At 36.6% G+C, this 24,450-nt stretch overlaps 10 protein-coding genes and 1 non-coding gene across 11 annotated transcripts; 5 read left to right on the top strand and 6 right to left on the bottom strand. All coding sequences in view use genetic code 12, as the record gives it.

Annotated features, from left to right (window-relative positions):
- Nucleotides 1-456: 456 nt before the first annotated feature.
- Nucleotides 457-4,830, top strand: CORT_0B08870 (Kog1 TORC1 subunit; the record flags this gene model as incomplete). The annotated part of the gene is made up of 1 exon (XM_003867978.1): nucleotides 457-4,830. One exon carries the CDS (start codon nucleotides 457-459, stop codon nucleotides 4,828-4,830), a length of 4,374 nt encoding a protein of 1,457 aa, XP_003868026.1.
- A 357-nt stretch (nucleotides 4,831-5,187) lies between these two features.
- Nucleotides 5,188-6,369, top strand: CORT_0B08860 (Mtm1 protein; the record flags this gene model as incomplete). The annotated part of the gene is made up of 1 exon (XM_003867977.1): nucleotides 5,188-6,369. The coding sequence occupies one exon, from the start codon at nucleotides 5,188-5,190 to the stop codon at nucleotides 6,367-6,369; it is 1,182 nt and encodes a 393-aa protein (XP_003868025.1).
- Nucleotides 6,370-6,456: 87 nt separating this feature from the next.
- Nucleotides 6,457-7,590, bottom strand: CORT_0B08850 (hypothetical protein; the record flags this gene model as incomplete). Its single annotated transcript, XM_003867976.1, has 1 exon — nucleotides 6,457-7,590. The coding sequence occupies one exon, from the start codon at nucleotides 7,588-7,590 to the stop codon at nucleotides 6,457-6,459; it is 1,134 nt and encodes a 377-aa protein (XP_003868024.1).
- A 161-nt stretch (nucleotides 7,591-7,751) lies between these two features.
- CORT_0B08840 (hypothetical protein) lies at nucleotides 7,752-8,498 on the bottom strand (the record flags this gene model as incomplete). The annotated part of the gene is made up of 1 exon (XM_003867975.1): nucleotides 7,752-8,498. The coding sequence occupies one exon, from the start codon at nucleotides 8,496-8,498 to the stop codon at nucleotides 7,752-7,754; it is 747 nt and encodes a 248-aa protein (XP_003868023.1).
- Nucleotides 8,499-8,651: 153 nt separating this feature from the next.
- CORT_0B08830 (Rsm22 protein) lies at nucleotides 8,652-10,853 on the top strand (the record flags this gene model as incomplete). Its single annotated transcript, XM_003867974.1, has 1 exon — nucleotides 8,652-10,853. One exon carries the CDS (start codon nucleotides 8,652-8,654, stop codon nucleotides 10,851-10,853), a length of 2,202 nt encoding a protein of 733 aa, XP_003868022.1.
- A 754-nt stretch (nucleotides 10,854-11,607) lies between these two features.
- On the bottom strand, nucleotides 11,608-11,856 carry CORT_0B08820 (Rps27a ribosomal protein S27; the record flags this gene model as incomplete). The annotated part of the gene is made up of 1 exon (XM_003867973.1): nucleotides 11,608-11,856. One exon carries the CDS (start codon nucleotides 11,854-11,856, stop codon nucleotides 11,608-11,610), a length of 249 nt encoding a protein of 82 aa, XP_003868021.1.
- A 3,558-nt stretch (nucleotides 11,857-15,414) lies between these two features.
- Nucleotides 15,415-17,562, top strand: CORT_0B08810 (hypothetical protein; the record flags this gene model as incomplete). The annotated part of the gene is made up of 1 exon (XM_003867972.1): nucleotides 15,415-17,562. One exon carries the CDS (start codon nucleotides 15,415-15,417, stop codon nucleotides 17,560-17,562), a length of 2,148 nt encoding a protein of 715 aa, XP_003868020.1.
- Nucleotides 17,563-17,656: 94 nt separating this feature from the next.
- Nucleotides 17,657-19,258, bottom strand: CORT_0B08800 (Ssh1 protein; the record flags this gene model as incomplete). Its single annotated transcript, XM_003867971.1, has 2 exons — nucleotides 17,657-19,167; nucleotides 19,249-19,258. 2 exons carry the CDS (start codon nucleotides 19,256-19,258, stop codon nucleotides 17,657-17,659), a joined length of 1,521 nt encoding a protein of 506 aa, XP_003868019.1.
- Nucleotides 19,259-19,740: 482 nt separating this feature from the next.
- CORT_0B08790 (hypothetical protein) lies at nucleotides 19,741-20,730 on the bottom strand (the record flags this gene model as incomplete). Its single annotated transcript, XM_003867970.1, has 1 exon — nucleotides 19,741-20,730. One exon carries the CDS (start codon nucleotides 20,728-20,730, stop codon nucleotides 19,741-19,743), a length of 990 nt encoding a protein of 329 aa, XP_003868018.1.
- Nucleotides 20,731-22,546: 1,816 nt separating this feature from the next.
- CORT_0B08780 (Lumazine synthase (6,7-dimethyl-8-ribityllumazine synthase, DMRL synthase)) lies at nucleotides 22,547-23,097 on the top strand (the record flags this gene model as incomplete). The annotated part of the gene is made up of 2 exons (XM_003867969.1): nucleotides 22,547-22,589; nucleotides 22,646-23,097. The coding sequence occupies 2 exons, from the start codon at nucleotides 22,547-22,549 to the stop codon at nucleotides 23,095-23,097; spliced, it is 495 nt and encodes a 164-aa protein (XP_003868017.1).
- Nucleotides 23,098-23,856: 759 nt separating this feature from the next.
- On the bottom strand, nucleotides 23,857-23,930 carry CORT_0_Asn(GTT)_31. Its single transcript has one exon. It is a non-coding gene (tRNA).
- Between the last annotated feature and the right edge of the window lie 520 nt (nucleotides 23,931-24,450).

Raw genomic sequence — 24,450 nt, 5'->3', positions numbered from 1 at the left:
GCCCAGCTAATCAAATAAAACAGGTGAGGAAAAGTACATATTGCCTTCGCGTCAGGAACTACACCACCGAGCTATGTCTCATGTAATGCAAAGGAGCATGTACTGCTTCTTTACTGATGCAGACCCCCTCCAAACTCTGTAAAGAAATTTAATAAATACGGAGGTGCACGAAGTACATCTGAAGATAAGATATCTACCACGAAATCTTCTCTCTCATGCATGTAAGGAACTATTTTCCTCTCATTAAAGAAGAATTATGGTCAATCGCAATGACCTTGTTGTAGCGTGCTAGTCAAGCCATATGAACATGGTAGCGTTTGGCCCTCCCAAACAAACTTCGGGTCAATTTTGAAAAATCAATTCTTTCAAGGACGCCGTGTTATCTACTCAAATATTGTTTAGTTCCAATTAATTGCATTTACCCTCTCCATATTAAACTAATAAAACCATATCGATATGGTAACAGAGGATCCCGCCGCTTCGCAACAACTTGTTGTCCATGAAGACTCTCGACGAACAACCCCAACGAACGACAAAATGAGACACGGGTTTGGTGAAGACTACAATTCAGAAAACTTTTTGAACACTCTCGCCGACACCTTCTATATCTATTATGATGATAAACGGCACAGTACTACTGGAAATCCGTTAACTAAGGAAATGAAGAATAGTCCCAAGTATTACAAAAACTTTCAGCCTATACTCGACTGGAAAATAATGAAAGAAAGACAAAAGACCATTAGTGCGGTGTTGGTAATGTGTCTCAATCTAGGTGTTGATCCACCAGATGTTATGAAAACTTACCCTTGTGCTAAACTCGAAGCTTGGTGTGACCCCACTACTTTCACTGATACTAAAAAAGCAATTGAAAACATTGGTAAGAATTTGCAGTCACAGTACGAAACCCTTTCACTACGAACTAGGTATAAACAATCATTAGATCCGTGCGTGGAAGATGTGAAACGATTTTGCAACACGTTAAGACGGAATGCTAAGGATGAACGAATTCTCTTCCATTATAATGGACACGGAGTGCCACAACCGACTACAAGTGGAGAAATTTGGGTGTTTAATCGTGGCTATACTCAATATATACCTATCTCACTTTACGATTTGCAAACTTGGCTTGGTGCTCCAGTGATTTTTGTATATGACTGCAACAGTGCTGGTAATATTGTTCACAATTTCAAAAAATTTGTGCAAAAACGGATAGATGATGATAACGAAGGCAATCACGACGTCAGTGCACCCTCGCCAACATCGGCCTATCTTGACTGCATCCAGTTAGCAGCATGTAAAAGCAATGAACTTTTGCCAATGAGTCCTGACCTTCCTGCTGACTTGTTCACATGTTGTCTTACTTGCCCCATTGATATCAGTATAAAGTGGTTTATAATGCAAAGCTCACTCAAAAAGAGCTACTATGACTCGCTACCGAAAAATCAAATAGGAAATGTTATCGTTCCCGGAAAATTGACCGACCGAAGAACGCCCTTGGGGGAACTTAACTGGATTTTCACAGCAATCACTGATACAATAGCATGGACCTCCCTTTCAAGACCAATTTTCAAACGCCTTTTCCGTCAAGACTTAATGGTGGCTGCGTTGTTTCGTAATTTCTTGCTAGCAAAGAGGATTATGCCCCATTTGAATTGTAATCCAATCAGCGATCCACCGTTACCAGACTCTGTCAAACACCATCCGATGTGGGATTCTTGGGATTTGGCAATTGATCAAGTTCTTTCACAATTGTTAAAGACGGCCAAGGAGGAAGAGCCCTTGAATCAAAATGTGAATCACGTGCTGCTCTCTGTAGCAAATGGACTGGCGATAAGTAATGGCAGCAGCTCACTCCCAATGCCACATGCAAATGGCTCATCATTAATCGTACCCACAACACAAAATTTGGGAAATTACCAGCATTCAACTTTTTTTGAACAGCAATTGACTGCTTTTGAGATTTGGTTGAAGTACGCAGGTCCATCGACGAAAGAGCCACCAGAGCAGTTACCAATAGTCTTACAAGTATTGTTGTCCCAAGTACACCGATTGAGAGCCTTGATCTTACTTTCAAAATTTTTAGACTTGGGGCCATGGGGGGTTTATTTGTCGTTATCTATTGGAATTTTTCCTTATGTGTTGAAGCTTTTGCAAAGTCCAGCCCAGGAGTTGAAACCAGTGTTGATATTTATATGGGCAAGGATTATGGCTATCGACTACAAAGGCACTCAACAAGAGTTATGCAAAGACAAGGGGTACAATTACTTTTACCAGATTTTAAATTCCTCACCACAAAGCCAAACAGGTTCTCACGGAGGGGTTGGATCTAGCACATCTGGTGCATTATTGATTAACGATGATCACAAGGCAATGAGTGCTTTCATTTTGACCCTATTTATAAAAGACTTCAGAAACGGTCAGAGACTATGCTTCTCGAGTGAAGTTGTCACCAACTGCATAAGGTTTATTCAAACGAGTGAAAATCCTTTGTTGAGACAGTGGTGTGGCTTGCTACTCTCTCAATTATGGAACAAGTATCCCGATGGCAAGTGGGTGGTTTACAAAGATGGTTATATCAATCAGTTATCATTGCTTGTAAATGATCCTATTCCAGAAGTTCGCACATCGATTGTTCTTGCACTAACAAATTTTCTTTCCGATCCCACATTGTCTGGCCAATCTCAACAAACGCAACAGCGACAGCCACAATTCAATTCAACATCTGAGGCCAGAAAAGACGAAATGAGGCAGCAAGATTTGAAACTCGCTAATGTTGTTTTGGGTCTCTTGGGAGACGGATCCCCAATTGTTCGAAAAGAATTGGTGTTTTTCGTCAACAAATTTATAAAAACTTATTCCAGATTCTTCTTGGTGGTTGCTTTCAACCAGTTGGAGGAGGAGATTGTACTTCTCGATAACCCAAACGTTTTGAATGAATTTAGGAAACGATCTCCAGCATATGGATCCATATTTAGTTCAATATGGAAGGCACTTTTGATATTGTCTGAGGATCCACACTGTGAGGTAAAACATATGGCTGAAATTGTGATCGATTACGTCATGGTGAATTTGAATGACAGTGAGTTGGGCCCAATAGTTAAGGAAATGCAAGGATACTTGTTGAGTAAATCAACACTCAGTATAAGTGAAAGTTTTATGTCTGGGACGCCTATTTTGAGCAAGCCTTTGGGAGAAAAGAGACAAGTGTCGAGTGCATCAGTGATCAATAGAAAGAACAATTTGCTCATTAACGGCTCGTCGTTGAAGACAAGGGCAGTTTCGTCAAATGACCATTCATCTGAAAGTAAATCTGACAACGAGTCCATTACTTCGAAAATCAAAAATTTATCTATGTCGAAATTGTTGAAAAGCTTACACTTGAATGAGGAATCAGATATGAAAAGCTTTAGTAGTATTTTAACTTCAGGTCCAGTTCCTAGTCGGTATGGTGCCGAATACAAGCCCAAATCTGCCTTTTACAAGACTCGGAATTTTTCTGAATTGCCTGAACTACCAGCTGAATCTGATTTCTTCGAGTACAGCTGTGAATACTTTCAGGAACCACAAATGTCTAAGAATGAGACCGATGAGCCGGGATCAAAAGAATATATCAAGAGGTTGTGGCGCAGGAATCGAAATGAATTGATTATTCAGGAAACCCAGTCGCAAAAGGAAATGGCATTACGTGGCGATTGGAATAAAAGTGTAAAGGTGTTGAACAACATTTCGCAGCCAAAATGTATCAAGTTCACACAGTTTGAAAAGATTTTGGTTGCAAGTGATGAAAAGGATAACGTGACAATTTGGGATTGGGGAAGAAGTAAAACAGTTAAAAAGTTTTCTAATGGAAATCCTTTTGGAACCAAAATAACAGATTTGAAGTTTTTGAACGAAGACGATCAACCTTTGTTGTATACTGGCTCATCTGATGGAGTAGTAAAGATTTACAAAAATTTTCACAGTGATGAAAACTTTGATAACGAAGACAACGATGAGAGCTATGATCCATATAGAGGAAACAGAATCAATCAAAGGCATGATTATTTTGAAGAGAGCAACAACGATGTTTTTACGAACAAGATTGAGTTGGTCACTGGTTGGAGAGCTTTGACTGACTTGCTTCTCACGGCAAAAAGTTCTGGTCTCGTTTCTGAGTGGCAACAGTCAAGAGGATCCTTATTAGTTAGTGGTGATGTCAAAGTTATTCGTATATGGGATGCGCCACGTGAATTGTGTTTACTGGATATCCCTGCTAGGTCTTCCTCATCCATTACCAGCTTAACTTCTGATCAAGTCGCTGGAAACATTTTTATTGCAGGGTTCGATGACGGTAGCATTAGAGTCTATGACCAAAGGCTTGATGCGAGGGAGTCAATGGTTCGAACATGGAAGCTGACGAGACAGCCAAATGGGCAATCTTCTCGTAACGTTGGATATGGATCTATAAAGAATGTCCAAATGCAAAGAGGTGGGTACAGGGAGTTGATCAGTGGCTCTTCTGATGGGTATGTCAACTTGTGGGACATAAGATTAAATGATCCTATATTGACTTACAACGCCCCGGGCAATCAAATACGTAGTATTGATGTTCATGAACATGCTCCTGTTTTGGCAACGGGCTCCAAGTCGGTAAATATATGGTCAACTGCTGGTGATGATTTAACAATCTTGAAGAACCCGTCGCATGAAAAGTACTTGACAACGAATAGAGGTATCAATTATCTTTCAAGTGTCACTTTCCATCCACATAGAATGATGCTAGCTACAAACTACACGCAAGATGCTAACATTAATATATATACTTGTGCAGATGTAGTTAGTGAATATTAAAAAATGTGTGCAACGTCTGTTTCAATTTTTCGTTTTTGTAAATTCGAAGGACTTGTTCAAATGAGAGATCTCCGTGATAAACCGTAGTCGCAAAATGTTGAAATTGTGTCATCTTAGTGGGCAAGAAAAAGACTGAGAAAAAAGAAGTCCTGGAGCGAAAAATAAAAGAATGTGTAAATCGGGTAAATTATACCGAGCAATCGATTTGCGAAGAGATATTTTAACTTATTCAAGATACCAAGGAAAGAGAAAAGGTTTCTGGTTTCACTATAGGTTGCTTGCACTCATATAATACTAGTAACTCTTGCGGCTTCCTTCAATCACCTTACACAGCAGCTCTTCCAACTTCAACACTAAATGTCCCTTTCATCTGAACTAGCTGCTGGAATAGAAGACAACGATTTGTCATTTGGTGATGATAAAGACAAAATGTTTCCGCAACGAAGAGGAAATGAACAAAATGTTATAACTGATGAGAATATTTCAGTAACACAACGAATGATTAGTGCTTGTTCTGGAAGCTTAATAACTTCGTTAGTTGTGACGCCATTTGACGTAATACGAATCAGAATTCAGCAACAAGAAATCCTACCGCAGAACGAGCCTTGTTGCCATGTCCATTATCCTGAGCATTTTGTAAAGCGTTTACCAAAACAAGAGGCAGCAGCTTTGGCCAGTTCACCGGAACTATTTTGGATACACAACAAGTATTGTCGTCCGGGAACAGAACAATGCACGCGTATCACATCAACATTTCAGGGATTTTCCACGATATCCAAACACGAAGGTGTTGCCACATTATGGCGTGGGTTATCGTTAACTTTACTAATGGCGATCCCATCGAATATTATTTATTTTACTGGATACGAATACATTCGGGATCATTCACCATTTGGAAATTCGTCCTTCAACCCATTACTTTGTGGGGCATTGGCTCGTATCATGTCCGCCACATTTGTTGCACCAGCAGAATTGATCAAGACACAGTTGCAATCGATACCCAGTGATTCTAGGAATTCGTCTCATGTGTTAAGTCATCTTTTGAGAGATTCCATGGCATTGGTTAAGAAGAATGGTACTTCCACTTTGTTCAAGGGGTTGCAAATCACACTTTGGAGAGATGTTCCTTTTTCTGGAATATACTGGTCATCATACGAAATATGCAAGAAACAGATTGCTCGTGTATTGAAAACGGACTTTAACAATACCACTAGCGGCGGTGCTGACGATTGGAAAGTGTTTACAACATCGTTTTTGTCGGGGTCTATATCCGGTGCCATTGCTGCCTTTTTCACTAATCCTTTTGATGTTGGGAAAACGAGGCTTCAGATAACCATGGATGATGGGGATGTTAAGCATAAACCAAAGACAAACATGTTTAAGTTCTTGGCAAACATTTACAAAAATGAAGGCGTGGGAGCATTATATTCGGGTTTTGGTCCAAGAGTAATGAAGATTGCCCCTGCATGTGCAATCATGATATCATCATATGAGGTGGGTAAAAAACTTTTCAAAAATGGGAATGTGTCGAATGATTAATATCGTATAAATGTATATAAAACAGCAATTAATAGAGCCTGTATAGAAGCAAAGAAAAAACTAGTATAAAGATTCCTTTGCGATAGGTTAACTCCAATGATCATCAAGAATTGAATTGTCCCTGAGTTGATCGTGGCGGAACTCTTCTCCAAAATGCAGGTTTGCTTGCGATTGTAATGGATAAATTTTAGAAAACGTACGTCTAATGTTTAAGTTTTGCTCTTGAGAAGGTAGGGATGGAGGTTGGGAAGCTTGGTTTGACTTTAAAGGTTGAGTACCATTGTCTTGGTCGGTATGCATACAAGGAACTTTTTTGCATTCAGCGCAAGATGATTGGGGAGTAGGCAAATCGTAATTTTTCAACTTAATTTGGTCATTATCACTATAATGCTGTGGAAATTGGGGTGATTTCCTTCTTAATGCTAATTTTGATAATCTTGTTGGCGATGTTCGACCAAGTTCACCGTCTCTCAAACAATGACTAAATCCATTGGCAAAATTACTTTGTTCTAACCCATTGATCGAGTGGCTTTGCTCCAATGAATTCACACATTCAATAAAATCCTCACACACTTCATTCAACTTGCGTGATGTTGAATGTAAGGTGTAAATGTAGTCAATAATGCTCTCTTTCAAGTCATTAGATATTGACCGAACAAATTGCTGTTCAACCACTTGTAAGCTGCAATCCACCTCCTCCAACTTTTCAATAATCAAAACAGTTGACGATGCTTTAGGACCAACTCGTGCTTTATTCTCTTTCAACTGCTTTTCCAATTTGATTTTGGAATAAAGTAACTCCTTTTGTTTCTTTTCACGCTCGCTGACAAATGATAAACTCAATTTGATCTTCTCCAATTTTTCATTCAATTGAGCACTTGAACTAGTCTGGGCTGAAAAGATGAAGTTGAAATCCTTGATGATCAGTGAGCAATCTTGTGTAGGAATGAAATCTGCCCAAAGGTTGGTATCGTTCAAAAACCCTTTCTCTAATTTCTTTGTCTTTATGTTTAGCTTTATGAGCTTGCCTAATTTTTGATTGATCTTGTATGATGATGATCTTGATAGCTTTGCTGAGTGTTCACCGGTGACGGTATTGTCATTGTGCAGCTGTGTACTTGCTGGTGCTCCAAAACCGGACATAGATACAACCTTCTCAAGAACTCGGTGGAGTGCAGTGGCTGGTCGCTTCTCATCTAATAAACTGTTGGCCCCTGTCATTTGAAAAGCGAAATTGAACTGCAGTATGAAGGTGAAAAAGGTAAGTACTTGGTTATGCTGACAGTGCACAAATAATATTCGCAGCCAAAATAGAATTGAAGTAAGAGTCGTGCAAGTTGGAAAAAGTTGGGTGGGAGTTTAAAGCGTATACACAATTTCATCTATTTCTTCTTGGACACTTCCTCATCCAAGTTGAGTCCAGTGATGTTAGCAATGGACTGCTTCATAGAATGTGCTCCATTTTCTACACGCTTGACACTATGCTCTGCACCATCTTCGATTGACTTAGCCAATCCAACAACACTATTGTAAGCATCAGCCTGTTGCTTTGCTATTTGTGGAACATTTTTTTGCTCCAATCTCCATGTAAACTCCCTCGTGTTGTCAAATGTTACTGGTAAAAAGTACTTGAAAGCTGCCAACCCGGTTACCACTGGGAATGTGATTTTAGCTATCATTCCACGAGGTCTTGCTGCGATTGTTCCCGCCAAAGCTGCAACTATAACGTATATACCATTTGGTAAAAGATCTTCCTTCTTATAATGTAAGTCACTGACCGTTGAAGTGACAAATCTCTCCGTGTTGTTGAATTTGGTGTAGCTTTTGTTTACCCAATTTGACAAATCATTTATTCTAGCTGAAGTGAATTCCCTTGCACTTTTGAAAAAACTTTCAGTTGAATTGGTGGTTCGTACGGATATCCCATCAACAAGCCTATTTTCACCTAATGAATTGATTTCTGAAGCTGGTGCTGGAACCACAGTCCCAGGAAGTGGAATAATCTCGGCATCATCCTCGTAGAAATTTCTCTTTGATGATGATGACTCATTTTTGATAGCTGTGGGTTTGTGTGTAGCAATTAATCCAATAGTAAGGACAGAGGAAGCTAGTGAGACGGATCTAAACATTGCTTTGTGTTGGTATGGGCTAGTTGTGTAGTTGTTGACGAAATTGGTCGAACTTCCGATTCTTTTTTTTCATTTTTCGCTTGGACACTTCTTTTAAAGAAATTCTGTTTGGTGCATTTTACACTCATCTCGCTCTTCTTGCAACCATTCACGATGAGCTTTAATCGAGGAGTATCATTTACAAGGAACAGGATAGGATTTATCATACGAAGACAGCATACTCTACCGCATATACAACAAAGGAAACGGGTCAATCAAGAATTTGATTTCGATTTTATAAAGACAGAGGATAGATCAAGAGCAGAAATTTTGAAAAAATATTTACCACAAGATCAAGTTGCGAGCCACCTTGAAGAAGATGACTCACTAAAATTTGAAGAAAGATCCCCATTTAGGAATACTGATGGTACATTAATCAAAGGTCACAATGCTTTGGAAGCTAGGCTCGATGATCGTACTCTACAAGGAAGAGTTGACCACTCTGTTACAATCTTACCACCTGAAATTGCCAAAACAATTCAGAACAACATTTTGAGTACCACAATACCGGCAAAGCTAAGAGAACGTGTGGTCTCGGTGTATCAGAACTTGCAAAAGAACCAGATTCAGCAAGCACCACTGAGTGAGCTTGATTGTAATGCACATATTGCAGCACTTTTCTTACAAGATTATAGCCATGTTAAACAAGTGATTGGTGAATTAAGGCAAAGGGTTGGTCATAGCAAGTTCAATCCAAGGAGAGTATTGGATATTGGTTATGGGCCAGCAACAGGTATTGTGGCACTAAATGAAATTATGGGGCAGGATTGGGTTCCCGAAGAGAAAGACGCCTACATAGTTGGAAGGAGGAATAACGAAATGAAAAAAAGGGCCAAAATAATATTATCAAGGCAAGTAAATGAAAATTTAAGAAACGTGGAAACCAACGAGCAACCAACTGAGGAGAAGGAGTATGTGGGACCAATCGATGCGAAGAAGATTGAAATTCGAACTAAGTTAAGGGATAGTATGCCGGTGACAAAGAATTATGACCTAATCATTGTTCATCACTCATTGTTAACCAGAGAGTACAATTTTCCCAATGACGTTGATGAGAATATGAGAATGATCTTAAGATTACTTGCACCAAAGGGACATTTGGTTTTGGTTGAGCGAGGAAACTCTGTCGGATTCGAGACTATTGCAAGAGCAAGACAGTTGATGATACGCCCAGAGAATTTCCCACATGAATTGGGTAAAATTCCTCGACCATACCTCAAAGGATCAAGTGGTAAACCACAACACTTGAAAAAAGAGGATAACATGATTAGTGAAGAAGATATTGAATTTGAAAAAGAAATGTTGGCTCAGTTGGATTTAGAGGAGGCTAGAGAGCAAGGTCTCAATTTGGAAAGTGAATTGGATGAGAAATTTGGCAAAATCGACCATAATGAGTTGAAATTTGACGAAGAGAATGATCCTGATTTTGACGTGCTTGATGTTGAGGCATCTTCGAGCGAATCTTCTTTTGATAAAATAGATTACCATCTAAAAGTTATTGCACCATGTCCTCACCATAGAAAGTGTCCTTTGCAATTGGGGGATCCAAAGTATTATAAAATTCCATCACACAAACACAGGTTAAATTTCTGTTCGTTTTCCAAAATAGTTGAAAGGCCCAACTATACAATGGAATTGAAAAAGGGTAAGAAATTGGCTGTAAAATGGGATAAGAATTCAATTGATGGAATTGGGACCCTTAGTCGGGGTGAATTAAAAAAACTTGGTGGTAAAGGTAGACCGGGTGGTAGGGATACTGAAGATGGTTCTTATTCTTATTTAATTGTTGAAAGAAGCGACAACAACGAGGAATCGATTTCGCATATCAACAATTTACGTGATTTTAGTAATCATGACAATTCACCAATAGATCAAGATGATATCAACAACTGGCCTAGAATTATTAGAACTCCTGATAAACTTAAAAAGAATGTTAAATTAACCGTTTGTTCTAATGAAGGAGATGTGGAAACGTGGCAAATTCCTCGGTCATTGGGTAAACAAGCTTATCATGATGCAAGAAAAGTTCAATTGGGTGACTTGTGGGCATTGGATAAAAAGACGAATATTAAGAAGCAGCCAATATCAAATGAAATCAAATCCAAGTTGGACGCATTATACAAGAGTCATAAAAAGACATTCAAAAAGGAGCAACAACGTAAGATTTGGAAGAAGAAGGTTGGAGTTAGTGAAAGTGAATTTGATGATGGATTTTTAGCAACAGAAATGATGGCAAGTAAATTGGAAAATAGTCGATCTTATAAAAAACGAGGCAGACAATTGGATATCAATCCGGATGAATATGAAGGGAAGTGACTGTATATAGGTACCATGTATATAGATTAATCGGGCATTTATTTATTTATGGATTAAAAATCTCTCTACATGTCTCTGATTTTAATTTGATATCGTTCATTAAATAAAACAAAACTAATAACATAATACTAAAAACTCAAACAGGAGTGTATTCTTGTTAAATCCCGTAACAAGGTATACACATCCGATGCAATCAATAAATAAAAATTGAACAAATGTCGACCTAACATGCCAAATGTATAATGTTTATGTAAAACCACATGCTAAAGATCCAAAGAAAATCCTCTTAAGCCAAATCACTGCTAATGTTGAAATTACCTTCTAGATCCTACTCATAATGTCATCATTTATTTGCAGTTGATCTCAGCATACCATCAAGGGAAAGGGGGGTGAGTAAGTCATCGGTTGAAGGGCTACGCTGCTACCCATAAACCCCTCATACACTCCAGCGACTACCCCTCTAATTTCTCCTTGGATATGCTCCCAAGCAATCCACCTAGACAATAAGCCTGCCATTGGAAACAAGGAAAATCACTACCACATACCTCCTTGTATTTCAATGCGTGCCTTATCCATCATAATACTGTCCTTTCATTCTCCATTCTCGTATGGTCAACCACTGCTACATCAATTAACCAAACTAAAATAAAGCTGAAATGATCATGAAAGTATTCAAGAACTGAATATGAATATAATGCAAAATCCAAACATCGAATAAAACAACAGTCGATTCATATTAGACCCCCTATTGGATCTACTTTCTTCTAAATGATGAACCTTCAGCTAATTTTGCCTTACCACCAGTTGGGGTGCACAACAAATTGGAACATTTTTCACAAGCAATAGCAGTTTGAGCATGACTGAATACAGTAGCAATATTAAAGCATCCTGGACATTTGATGTCAATGAAATAAGAGTTTGGTTCTTGAACCAACTTTTTCAACTTGTAAGTGTGTTTTTCAGTTTCTGAATTTGGGTGTAATAAATCTTGTACTAAAACCATGACTGAAGAATAGATGTGTATATGTAAGATGAAGATGAAGATGAAATGTAAATTGTGAACTAAGTGTCTCTCCTTTTTATACTGTGGAAGAGGAAACGAAAGTGTGGCAAAGGATGAAAAAAATTTTTCTGAAAGAAGAAAAAGAAATTTAAGTTTTTCTCCTCCTTTTTCTTGTTATCAATTTGACTTAATCAAGACTAATTGTGTATTAAGTATCTTGTGACTTGATTGATAATAGGGACACACCCAGAATTTTCAATGACCCTCTGATGGCTATAGACCACTTGGAACATCATGGAATACCATTTTCTCAAAGAAAGAATCTCACATTTCTTTTTGCGTAAAGTGAAAATTTTCTCCTACATACAAAAGCTTTGCAATTTAAGAAATGATGCATAGATTATTGTGGAAATTCCGTTGGAATGTCTCACTTAGTGACGGACTTTGGATACCGAGGGGCTCAAGTTATCGATGACCTTCAGACTGCTGAATGGACCTTAGACGTAACTCTTCCGATAATTACACCGAGGTTCAATTACGCAGAAGAAGTGAATGCAAATTTGACTGAAGGTTTCAACTTTTGTATGGTGTCAAAAAAGAAAAATTACCGAACTGCATGAATCATATTACGTAAGGAATTGTGAAGAGGGATGTTATTGGGTCTGAGCTTCAAAGACTGGCAGTTGCCACCCCTTTCGAATATGAACCAAATACGATGTCAAATGATAAGCTGTCTTCACTTAAACTATGTTGAATTGAGTTATGTAAATAGTACACCCTCATCTGAATTCCGTTGGGGGTCTCCATGCCATCATGTCAGTTCAATTCGTTAACCACTCCAGAGAACAGAAATCACTACTCACAATACAACATTTAATTTTCAAAGTGAACTTTCTATGAGAAATTTCGATCGACTCAGAAGTTTATTTTTTATAGCTATCAAGTAATGTATAGTATATGAGCTTGGTGAAAAGTTCGAAATTTGGTCAACAATTGAAGAGAAATAATGGTTTTAAATGATGCTTAACGATCAATTCAACCTTATCTACAAATGTAATTACTAACATAAACTACAATTTGTTATAAGTATGGAACGAGTATTACATAACATGTGTGCTAGATACACATATGAAATGAAAGTGCGTAGAATTATAAATTAAATATGAATGAAGAACGACCTGTTAGGGGATTAGAAAATAAGAATCCAAAGAAAACTACGGGGTGCTACAGAACAAAGCGCTTTACAGAATACAAACAAAACGTGGAATTTGAACCATTACCATTTGATTTCAGAGTACTGCAAATTCAAGCGTGTTTTTTAGGTAGCCAGGCTGGATCCCCACCAATGGAGAATTTCTGCTTTATATCAGAAATGTAAAACTCACAGTGCATTTTTGAAACCGTTGGCAATAGGATAACGAGAAAGTCGAGATTTTCTTCACTTATACTCTTTCCCGCCGCCCACTGAGAAAGCATTGATCGGTTTTCTCAATGAGTGGTATCCTCTTGTACATACTGTAGCAGCCTTTCCAGTCTGCTCAGCTTCTACCATCTCTTTTAGCTTGTAAACGACTTCTAAAAAGACCCAAATGGTTTTCAAATTCCCATTTCTCACGGACGTGATGATTGCCATTGAGCATTATAGGTCGATAGAACTAAAATAAGTCCAGAACCGGTTATTTTTCATTCTGCACAGCACCTAGTTTACAGTTTTCAAGAATATTTCAATTTGCAAAAAAGTAAAAGAAAAAAAGAAGTGGGATTTTAGAAGTATATTTATACAGTGGCAATTTGCTTAGAAAACCACCTGATACAAATAAAAATTGGCACCACATTTAATAACACTAGATGTCGGTTTATTATGATTGGGCCGATGGTACCTCACACTTATCCCGTGGAATACACAAATACTTCGTCAATGAGTGTTTCTAGAGTTAACGAGGTTTTGGCAAAGCTATATTACTGCTTTATATATTGAACTTTGTTGTAAAATTCGTCAATTGTATTATCTCAATTTTGAGACATGTCATCAAGTTGTTTTGTTTTGATTTTGCACCCTTTTGGGGAACCACACCAAATACCTTATGTAGTCTAAAAATAGCATGTGATAAATGAAGAGATGTGCATATAGGTTTCAGCTTAAATAGGAAAATGACTCTTTTAACTTGCAAAATATACAAAAAGAGTTTGTTGTAATGTACTACTGACCTTCTCTTTCTTGTTGTTTATTTTAAGCCTGTTTATGGTTATGGGTTTGAAGAGAGACACATTGTTTCTCTCTTCCCGCCCCATCGTAAATCATATTACCAAGAATTGCAAAAGTCATACAAAACAATGAAAAAGAAAAAATTAAGAATTCTTTAGGTTTGATCTAAATTGTAGATCGTTATTGAGCCTAGAACCATATAAGAAGAGAGAAAAGTTTTAACCCAGGTAGCATATTTTTGTATCCTATTGTCTTTGGATTGTATCCACATCGGGACACTACTACAACAACTGTTTTTCTATGCAAACATTTTGAATACTTTTGAAACGCATTTCAACGCATGTGATGGCAAAACCCTAAGGGTTAAGATAACATGTGATAATGAAAGTAGATAGCCTCATATTACTTAATGTTATGAAGAGAAAGTTTAATTTGTCATAATACGTAAAGATGAGACAAAGACACGGTTTTTTGGACAATAACACAAAATCAAACAATACCAAAAGTGTATTGTCCTATATACAATAAGAAGGATAAGTACACAAGATCAGCACTATCTCATTACATCCATACCTACATACACAAAGCACGTGTCTTTTGTTTATTGTCTTCTCTAAAAGAAGCTTTTCACTCTTTTGTCAAACGTATGGTTTAAAAATGTTATTATTTATAATATACACTCTAACCATCAACAGATGTCTATTATACTACACTCTAAAATTCAATTACGAAAGTGGCACTGGAAGTAAGCATGTCTAACAGTAGACATGTAATGTAAACAAATGCTTTTTCTCAAATAAGTTGTTGAGACTTCAGAAATCCACCACATAAGCTATATATATGTATAATTTAGGCTCCAATCTCCACTTTCAATGACTAATTTAAGCTCAGACACATCATCTAACTACCAAGGGGGAAATTTTTTAAGGACCAAGATTCCCCTCTCTTCTCCATCCAATTGATACAGACATTTGTGACCCTGGCTACAAACTAAGGAAAAAGATACTTAAGAAGTGGACTTTGTCAAAAACACTCTCATAATAAGGAAAAAAAAAGCAGCAGCACCACACACAAAACTTTCATCTCCTTCGCTTAGTTGGTTTTTTTACAACCACAAACAAATTTTTTATAACTGGTAACCACTTCAATAGACACTAGCACTGTTTAGGTATATCACCTTATAGACTGGTTACAAGAGGTGCATTAGAATCCACTGCAGCTAAATAGCTAGCCTTTTCTGTCAAAGGAAGTACACTGTCTATATACAAAAGATATATGTGATTGCAGCTAACACGTCTTTGCAGCACATAGGAAAACGCATAGCAATAAAATAATTTACAACACCTGGCACCATGAGCCATAATAAGTTAAGGGAAAATACACTAGCAGCATGTGTCCTGTCCCCAATAACCACAAGTACAAAAAAGAAGCTGTCAGATCAGGCGAAGTCCTCAAAGCTGAGCAGCAAGTTACCAACAACACAGTCTGAGACAAACTCTACATCCTCATTGGTTAAATCAGGAACCGTTTCTGAGAAAGAATCAGACAATAAAAAGTCCTCAGTGTTAACGGCGAGCGTCACTTTGCATTCACAATCACATGAAGTTGTCTACAAGATTTTCACTTATATTGTAATTATACTTCCTACATTAACATCAATAATTTTCCCAATCAATACCAAAAATGTTCCTCAAAATGAACAAATTGGAAATTTTGTCATTGACTTGTTGACTGTTGTGTTGATCAGTTGGGTGGTGAGGTTTACCCTTGAGTGGCCATACAATTGGATGAAGGAATTAGAATCAACAAAAACAAAGTTACTCCAACAATTGAATGAAGATGATTTTGCCATTGAAAACACTGATAAAGTGGTTTTGATGGTGCGCAAAATTAACACATTTCAAATTATGGCATTGGTTTGTTGTCTAGTATCATCGCTTTTGAGTTCGGTTTTACTCATATGGACTCGGAAATACACCATAATTGATCAAAAGCGTAAGAAAATGGTGTTCAATAATGTCAATATTGCATTGTTGCAATTCTGGTCGATTTTCAGAATCATCATTACATTTACTGATTCATTGCAATATTCATCTTTGAATAACAACCATAGTCCAATATATACCCAGAGCCCTAGTTTTCAAACCTGGTTTTCCGATTTGAAGCAATATTTCCTACCCAATCTTACCAATCAAATCTTGTTGGATCATTTACAAGTTCATAATAAACAGTTTGATCGATTGAAGTTGGATTTGATTAAATTGCAAAAGGAGTTGGATAACAGAGACAAAGCTCAAAACCAGCAACGCGAGCTCTTCCGTCAACAGAAACATCAACAGCTTCAACAACAGCAACAATTGCGACAAAAAGAATTGCCAAGTAATAGCAAGAAAATCAAACAGCCCCAACCTCCACCTCCATTACTCTTGTCACTGCAAGAGAATACCAAATTGGAGCAACAAATGGTAGCCAAGACCCATAATTCAATATCACCATTTCCTTTAGGGGTGCCACCTCCAAGAACTTCGCCGTTATTTTCTTTGATGCAAACTGAAGTTGATTATTCTCAATTTGTACCCACACCTTCGTTACACAAACATCACTCATTTTCTCAAACGCCTTTGAAAACAATTGTTGAAGAGGATGATTTGATTTTTGAGTCATTGGAACCACCATCTTTCAATAGATTTGACCAACCGGGTCAAGCTCTTTCAAACAAGACTATATTAGAATGCACCAGGTCTGTATTAAAGTCTATTAGGAATGAGATTTCGATCCTGGATTTATTCAACAATCCTAGTTCGGTTAGAAAAGTATTGGTTGCAGAATTGGCATTTCTTATGAATGAATACAAGTCAAGTGATAATGAAATTTTCAAAGTGTTTTTGATGGAAGTGATTGATAAGTACTTATTGGGAATATATGTTCAAATAATGGATCACTTGGTGGATATCATTCATCATCCTTTACATCATTTATTCAATGCAATCATTTGGGCCAATTTCAAATTACCCATTCACATAGCTAAACTATACTTTAAATTGCTTTTGATGGTTCCTTTCTTGTTGGTGCAATGGTTTATGATAAAACCAGTAAAGTTTGTGGCTTTACAGGTAAATTCTTTAGTGAGAGCTATATTTTCCTTGGTTATATTGCAATTGGCAAGTGATGGTGCTGCACCTCAATCCACTGTTGCTCCTTCCAATCATGTATCTCCTTCCCCTCAAAAACCAACAAATTTCAGTTCAATTGCTAAATTAGACAAACCGCTAACTGATCCTACTCGATTTACCATGAAACAATTTCATCTTTCTCCTGTATTGTCAAAAGATGAATATTTGACCAAAAATGTTGATCAAGAGAGCAAAGCACAAGCTAAATACAAAAATGCCCTGTTAATTTCAATAACTCCAAGTTCATCAAAATCGAGTAGTATTTGCAACGGCAATATACCTAGACAAAGTCTTAAACTAAATAATGCAGTTTTATATGATGATTAATAAAATAACTAATTTTTACAAACAAATAACAAATGCGTGGAAAGCGGATTCTCAATAATGTATCCACTCCTAAATATTTCTTCCTTCGCATTCTCTATTGGGCACCAGCAAGGGCACTTGAGAATTGTGATCCAGTTGATTGTTGATATTCAACCATAAATTCTTCCAAAATACCAAATGCTGAAGAAACACCAATGATTATGGCACCATTCTTTCCCAAACCACCCAAGTAATCACCAGCGACTGCCAATACAGAAAGAGCAAAAGCACCAGTTATAGCAGCAGTAGGGATAATCTTTGATAATTCTTTGGCGATTGAAATGTCTCTTTTACCGGCAATGGAAATACCTTGATCTTTAAATTGTTTGGCAATGTCCTTTGGAGAAGAACCTGAAATATAACTCCATTTAAAACCAAACCAAACTGATAAACTCACAATTGTTAATGAATAAGTGACGGTTCTAATTGGGGATGCAATTGATGCTAATAAGTTTTGTTCTGGAGATAAATAGTATAAGAACCCACCAGTTAAAACTAATCTGTTACTTGCTGGTTGAACGACATAGTTTCCCAATAAAGTAATTACCAATGGTGGTGCTCCTGATTTAAGCAAGATGGAAAATAAAATGTATCCAATCACTTGAATGTTGGCGACAACTGAATAAGCAAATAATACTGGTAATCCACCAGTATACAACAATCTAATGGGGAACATTTGATTCATACCTCTAACTTTAGTTGATCTAATTGGAATATCAACCCGGAAATTTTGCAATGCAATAACAACAAACACCGAGGCAAAAGCAATGTAGAATTGAGTTAAATTAGGCAATTGAATTCTAGTAAAAGCATGCCAAATTTGCCAACTTGTAGATTTCAAATTGAAGATTGAAAAATTACGTAATAAATTCATCAATGCACCAAGACTTTCAAATTTATTTGAATTTATAACGGGGTACATTTCTAATCCAACTAAATCAGCAATGAAATTAGTGGCATTTTGTAAGGTTAAAAAACACAAGATTCCTGATCCAAATCCATATCCTTTATCGAAAATTTCCACTAATAAACTGACAATAATTTGCCACGACACAACTTGCAAAAAGATAATAAAATAAGACCCCAATGGCAATGAAGATGAGATAGATCCATGTTCCTTTGGGATTAAATCATATCCTCTAATCACTTCATCATAATAACCAGAATAAATCAATCCCAAAGTGAACACAATAGCAATTCCCCAACTAGTCAATTTCTGTCCACTTTGAAATAATTCACGGTCGTATCTCAAACCCAAATTAATATTAATCAACTTCAATCCTGCACTCAATTGCCAAATAAAACCTGATGTGATAATTGGTAATAATCCTAATTCTAACAACGTTCCCTTTTCCATTGCGAAAATCAGTCTAAATTGATAAAATGGATCTTGTAAATGAAATTGGGCTTGAGGGATTAATCCATATATAGGTAATTGGCCAAAAAGAAAAATCAAAGCTGATCCCACGGTAAATACTATTCTTTCATCGAATTTGGTTTTTTCAAACGGGAATTCAACTTCAGGAAGGATAGGTAAAAAGAATTTAACCAAGTCAAGAAGACGAACTAAGGGAAAGTTAGTATAGGGAGCTAAATCACTCATAGGTACTTCATTCGAAGCATGTGCTCTTAATGTTAATTACATACATCCACTCATTATGATTCGTGATTTTGTTTTCAGGTGTTTGTAGTGGCAATTGGTTCGTTGGTCGAAAGGCTGGTTCGAAGTGCAGATTTTTTTTTTTCAGTTGTCGACCAAAGTTGTGTGGCACAAAATAGATATGACAAAGCAATAGACTATCAAGAAAAGTTTCCAAGAGATTGGACTCGTACACAGCTAGGTATCTTGAATATCAACAAGATCTAATAGTTATAATTTACAATAGACAAAGACCTATAACCAACTATAATAAAATTGCAAGCCAGAAACAAATAAACCAAAAATACCAAATAAGAACATACAGCGACAATTGATAGCTAAGAGCCATCTTCCTTTCCCCGTATGAGCCTAAAGCAACCCTATCCCATAACTCTTATCCCAATTATACCACCTTTGAAGCTCATGTAAGCAGAAAATTTCTCTAAGAAGCTTCAGAAAGTACACACCAACAACTTTCATAAAACAGCGCTTCTGATTGCTTATATATCATTCCATGAAGTCTTGTCACCAAATCCAACACCTCCACACATAATCAAAGATGATCCACCACCAGTATTAGTATCAGAAAAAGTGGATGGTGCACCCAAGAAACTTCCACCAAATGGTAGTGGTTGCAGTTGTTTTTGATGTACATCCTCCATTAAATAGTTGATATAATTTGTGTTTCCTAAATTGAAAGTGTGATGAGAAGTGTCAAAACTGGATGATTTATCTTTAACGTAAAGGATCTTGTAAATCAATTGTCTGAGTAACGAATCAGTTGGAGCAACATCTTTTTCTAAAAGGAAACGTTTAACATCCATCATATTGTGGAATCCTTTGACTTTAGCTATATCTTCTTGATCAAGGCACTTAAAAAGGTCATCTCCATAAAATTCAGTGAGTAGTCTTTTGCTCTCTTCCAACAGTTGCTGTTCTGGTTGTTGTTGTGGTAGTCTCAGTGCGTTAGAACTCGACAATTCCTCATCTTCATCCAAGTTCCAACTAGCTACGTTTTCATCAATTTCTTGACTAGATGTCACAATATTTGAGTTATACCAACTGTTTATTTTGTTGGATAGTTTTTCCGTGTCAGTGTGCACATCGACGTCATCATCATCCTCTTCTTCTTCATCTTCTTTCAACTTTTGTACGTCATTAGCTTCATATTCCTGATCTGTATCCACTTCTGATTCCCCCTTTGACGTATTAGTCAAAGAAAGTATATCTGACTCATTTTTGGGTTTCGAAATCGGGTTGAATAGAACATACAGTGACTCTTCATTAACATCATCAATCACTTCTAAATCATCATAGTCTGATAAGATGCTTGATGTAGCTTCAAATCTACTACTATTGTACCTGTTCTGAGATTTCGTCAGGTGTGGCGTTTCGTGAAGATGTTGCTGTTGTTGGACAGCAATTTGAGGATGGGCTTTTTGAGTAGAAGTAGATCCTCTTAATAATTTGAATCTAGGATTGATAGACATAGTTTATGCAATATGTATGCGCTATATGTGTTACACGTAGACACGATCAAGTATACCAACAGTATTGAAATTGAAGATGTTGTATTGAGTTGATGAGTTGTTTTGCTTTGGAACATTTACAATCATCTACTAATATATACATATATATCTCTCTTAGATAAGACATTGTTTTTGTGTAAAGTGTGTAACTGTGTAAAAACTCAACAGAAAAATTAAAGCGTATTCATTTATATGCAGTACATTTTTGTATACTCCGAAAAGAGGCAAAACATGTCATTCGTTTATAGAACACACAACAACAACAACAAACACTGTAGTTGCACAGTAGTCGTATATTCATGTAGAAACAACTACATCTTTTTCCTAGGTTTGGTCTATTAATTATTGAGAGGATGTTGAGATTTGTATTTGGTTAAATTTATGTGTTTTTAGTGTTACAACAAAAAGGAATAAGAAACGTACATACGGAGCAACGGTTCAAATATGTACACACATAGCAAAGAAAATTTTTAGATCTTTTGGTTCCAGTTACAACACCCATACTTACACTCTATATTCTATGTCTCTAAACTTTGGGCTTTCGATACGGTCTTACGAACAACTAACACCAATCGTGTATCAACAATCATTTGAAGTTGTTAATATGTTGCCGCGCCTGTAAAACCTGAAACCTTCTGGACCATTATAGATTTTTATGGAAAATAATTGAAACTGAAACCTTCTATTACTCATGTCGTTTATTTCCATACCTTTTTTAACTTTTAGACACTGCAGTTTTGGGTAACCTGGTGATTTTATGCATAAAATAGTATTGCTGTGGTCGGATAGATCTACCTAGGCATCAGGAAACGATCCAGTTTGGACCGAATCGGAAAGTAAGCCTTGTGTGTTTTACCAATATATTCGTCTCACATTTTAGTGTTTATCCGTTTATCGCAAAACTTCTCCTTACTCAGCCGATTCATCACTAATTAAAGTTATTCCGAAACAAGCACACGCACACGACTTTTCGCGAAGGTTACATTTCCGGGGCGTGTTGATTTCCGCTTCGGGTCAAAGTGCCTCTTCCTAAAAAAATCGTTGGTTATTATGTTACATCAACCAAGAAATGGAAAAGACATGAAAGAGATGGAGCAGGCTGAACTTGTAAGACGCGTAAAGATGTAAGACGAATCTATGAAAAGACACATGAGTTCTAAAACCTTTCCACCTGTAGTGATGGTTTACATAAGTTAACATGCTGTTGTCTAATTGAATAATGAGCATGAAAGGTAAAGCAGGATCATTCACTTGCAAAATTCACATCGTTACTTCTCTATATGTCACAATGGTTAGTACAACATCCTCCATACTCAACGTCTGTCTCTTAGTTGATTTCAGATAGGGGTGAAAGACTATTTTAACTATACTGTTTTGGATAATCATTTTGTTTAAATAAGTTCCAGTGTATATATCATCATTAAATAAGGTATTATTTCAACTAAGTTTGGCATTGTTATAGGAAATATATCACATACCAATAGGACACTATTGTTATATGGTGCTGAACAGGAACAATAGACCGTTTTTCATTGAAATTGATTGGACTGGAGGTGAATGAAACTTTGAAGGCCGAAAATTTTTCAAAAACTAAATTTTTCAGAATTTATTCAGAAAAGACAATAACAAAGAGATCAAAACCTGCATATTACTAACCCCATGAACAATTTTTATAAAAACCCTTACAATTTGTCACTCATACATATATATTGTACGTTGCATCCATTAACGCAATAAATTTCACCATAACCTTGCGAAACAAAGACTAGAAAGAAAAATGGCTGTTAAAGGATTAGGAGAATTGGATAGACAATACGATGGTATGTTTGAGCAAACACCAATACTGTTCCTGTCAAATATACTAATATAATCTTAGGTTCAAAGTTAAGAATTGGAATCCTCCACGCCAGATGGAACAAAAAGATAATTGATTCATTAGTCCAAGGTGCAGTCAACAGATTAAAAGAATTGGGAGTCAAAGAAGATAACATTGTAATTGAAACCGTACCTGGATCATTTGAATTACCATATGGTTCAAAACTTTTCTTTGAACAACAAAAGAAAAAGGGCACTCCATTGGATGCAATTATCCCAATTGGTGTTTTGATTAAAGGATCAACTATGCATTTCGAATATATTTGTGATTCAACTACTAATCAATTGATGAAGTTGAATTTTGAATTGGGAATTCCTGTCATTTTTGGTGTCTTGACTTGTTTGACTGAAGAACAAGCGGAAGCTAGAGCAGGATTGATTCCTGGTAAGATGCACAATCACGGGGAGGATTGGGGCGCTGCTGCTGTTGAAATGGCAACTAAATTTAACTAAAATTGAGGGGAGAAATTATATCCACAATTGAAAGCTTTTTTAGGTTGTGGCGATGAGTTCATAAATCATTTAGAGTTTGTTTAGTAGAGCAATTTTAGCAGAAAATGAGCTTTTGGGATTACTAAAGTTTAACGCTTTCTTCTTTCTGGAGCCTTTTGTAGAAAGTTTGAGTATAGAGCGAACTGAGAGAATTACTCAGCAGTGTATTTAGGAGATCTCCAATATATTTGTATCTTGAGTATTTCAAATCGTAACTTGTAATTACATTGTGGTTGCAAATTCTATAAAAATGAGTGCTCTGAACAATTGATGTCAAGAAACGATTTCAACATTGGACAAATCGTTTACCTTGTTCATTGATCATATATCTTACTCTATGCTAACTCTCTACTCCTCATTGAAATTTGTTCTTGTCGTTTTATGAACGTATTCACTAATATTCTAGAGTATAAAGAAGTCGAACGAGGTATACATTGGAAATATCCGTGTAGCAAAAAGTTATTAAATCAGGGTGATATCCGAGTGGCAAATATATAGTTTATGTAGATTAATTATTAGTTAATTCACCAGTTATTCCCAAAACACATAATTTGATACTAAAAAAGCCCCACACAACAAATTGAGATTTGCCCCGTATAATGCTAGAGTGCTATGTAGCCCTTATTGAACCTGTTAGGTAGCTTCAGTAAACTACCAAATTAATGGAAGTAGGACACTTTTTCCACTAAAAATAAAAGGTCAGACGGATGAAAAAATAAACGACCAGGGAGAGGATTGAACTCTCGATCTTGTGATTAACAGTCACACGCCTTAACCAGCTTGGCCACCCAGTCTAACAAATTCAGGAAGGCAACTGCGCCATATGCTGAATTTTTGCAAAATTGTTCTGCTGGTTTATACATTTGCAATAATTTTAGTCACATGTATTCAAATTTAGTAGTTGCAAATTTTCTTTTTTGGGAAACGCAAATTCCTGGTCTCAACACTTTTCCCACATCTACTAGCATCAAAATTGAAAGATGACCACTCTTTCAATAACATTTGTCATGCATAGGCTAGTTACGTTCACTTTTGATGCTGTAATTACTGCAAGCTTTGTTTTTTTTGTTTCGAAACAATTTTGCACATTAGTAAGTCAAATAAACTAAGAAAACGTTGAATAGACTCTACATATTTTCTGAAAGTTCACATCTCAAACAAAAAATTTAGATGTAATTAAACCGAAATTGACTTGTCATTTAGATTTTAGAACATTAAGATCTCTACCATTTTTTTGCCTTTTACTTTTGGCTGGTTGTGATGCGTCAGATATTAGTATTCACAATAAAGTAAATCTACACTTAATACGATTAG

This window comes from Candida orthopsilosis, assembly GCF_000315875.1.
Source record: "Candida orthopsilosis Co 90-125, chromosome 2 draft sequence".
NCBI lineage: Eukaryota > Fungi > Ascomycota > Pichiomycetes > Serinales > Debaryomycetaceae > Lodderomyces > Lodderomyces orthopsilosis.
The sequence above is the reverse complement of the archived record's forward strand: the minus strand, read 5'-3'. Positions and strand labels throughout refer to the sequence as shown.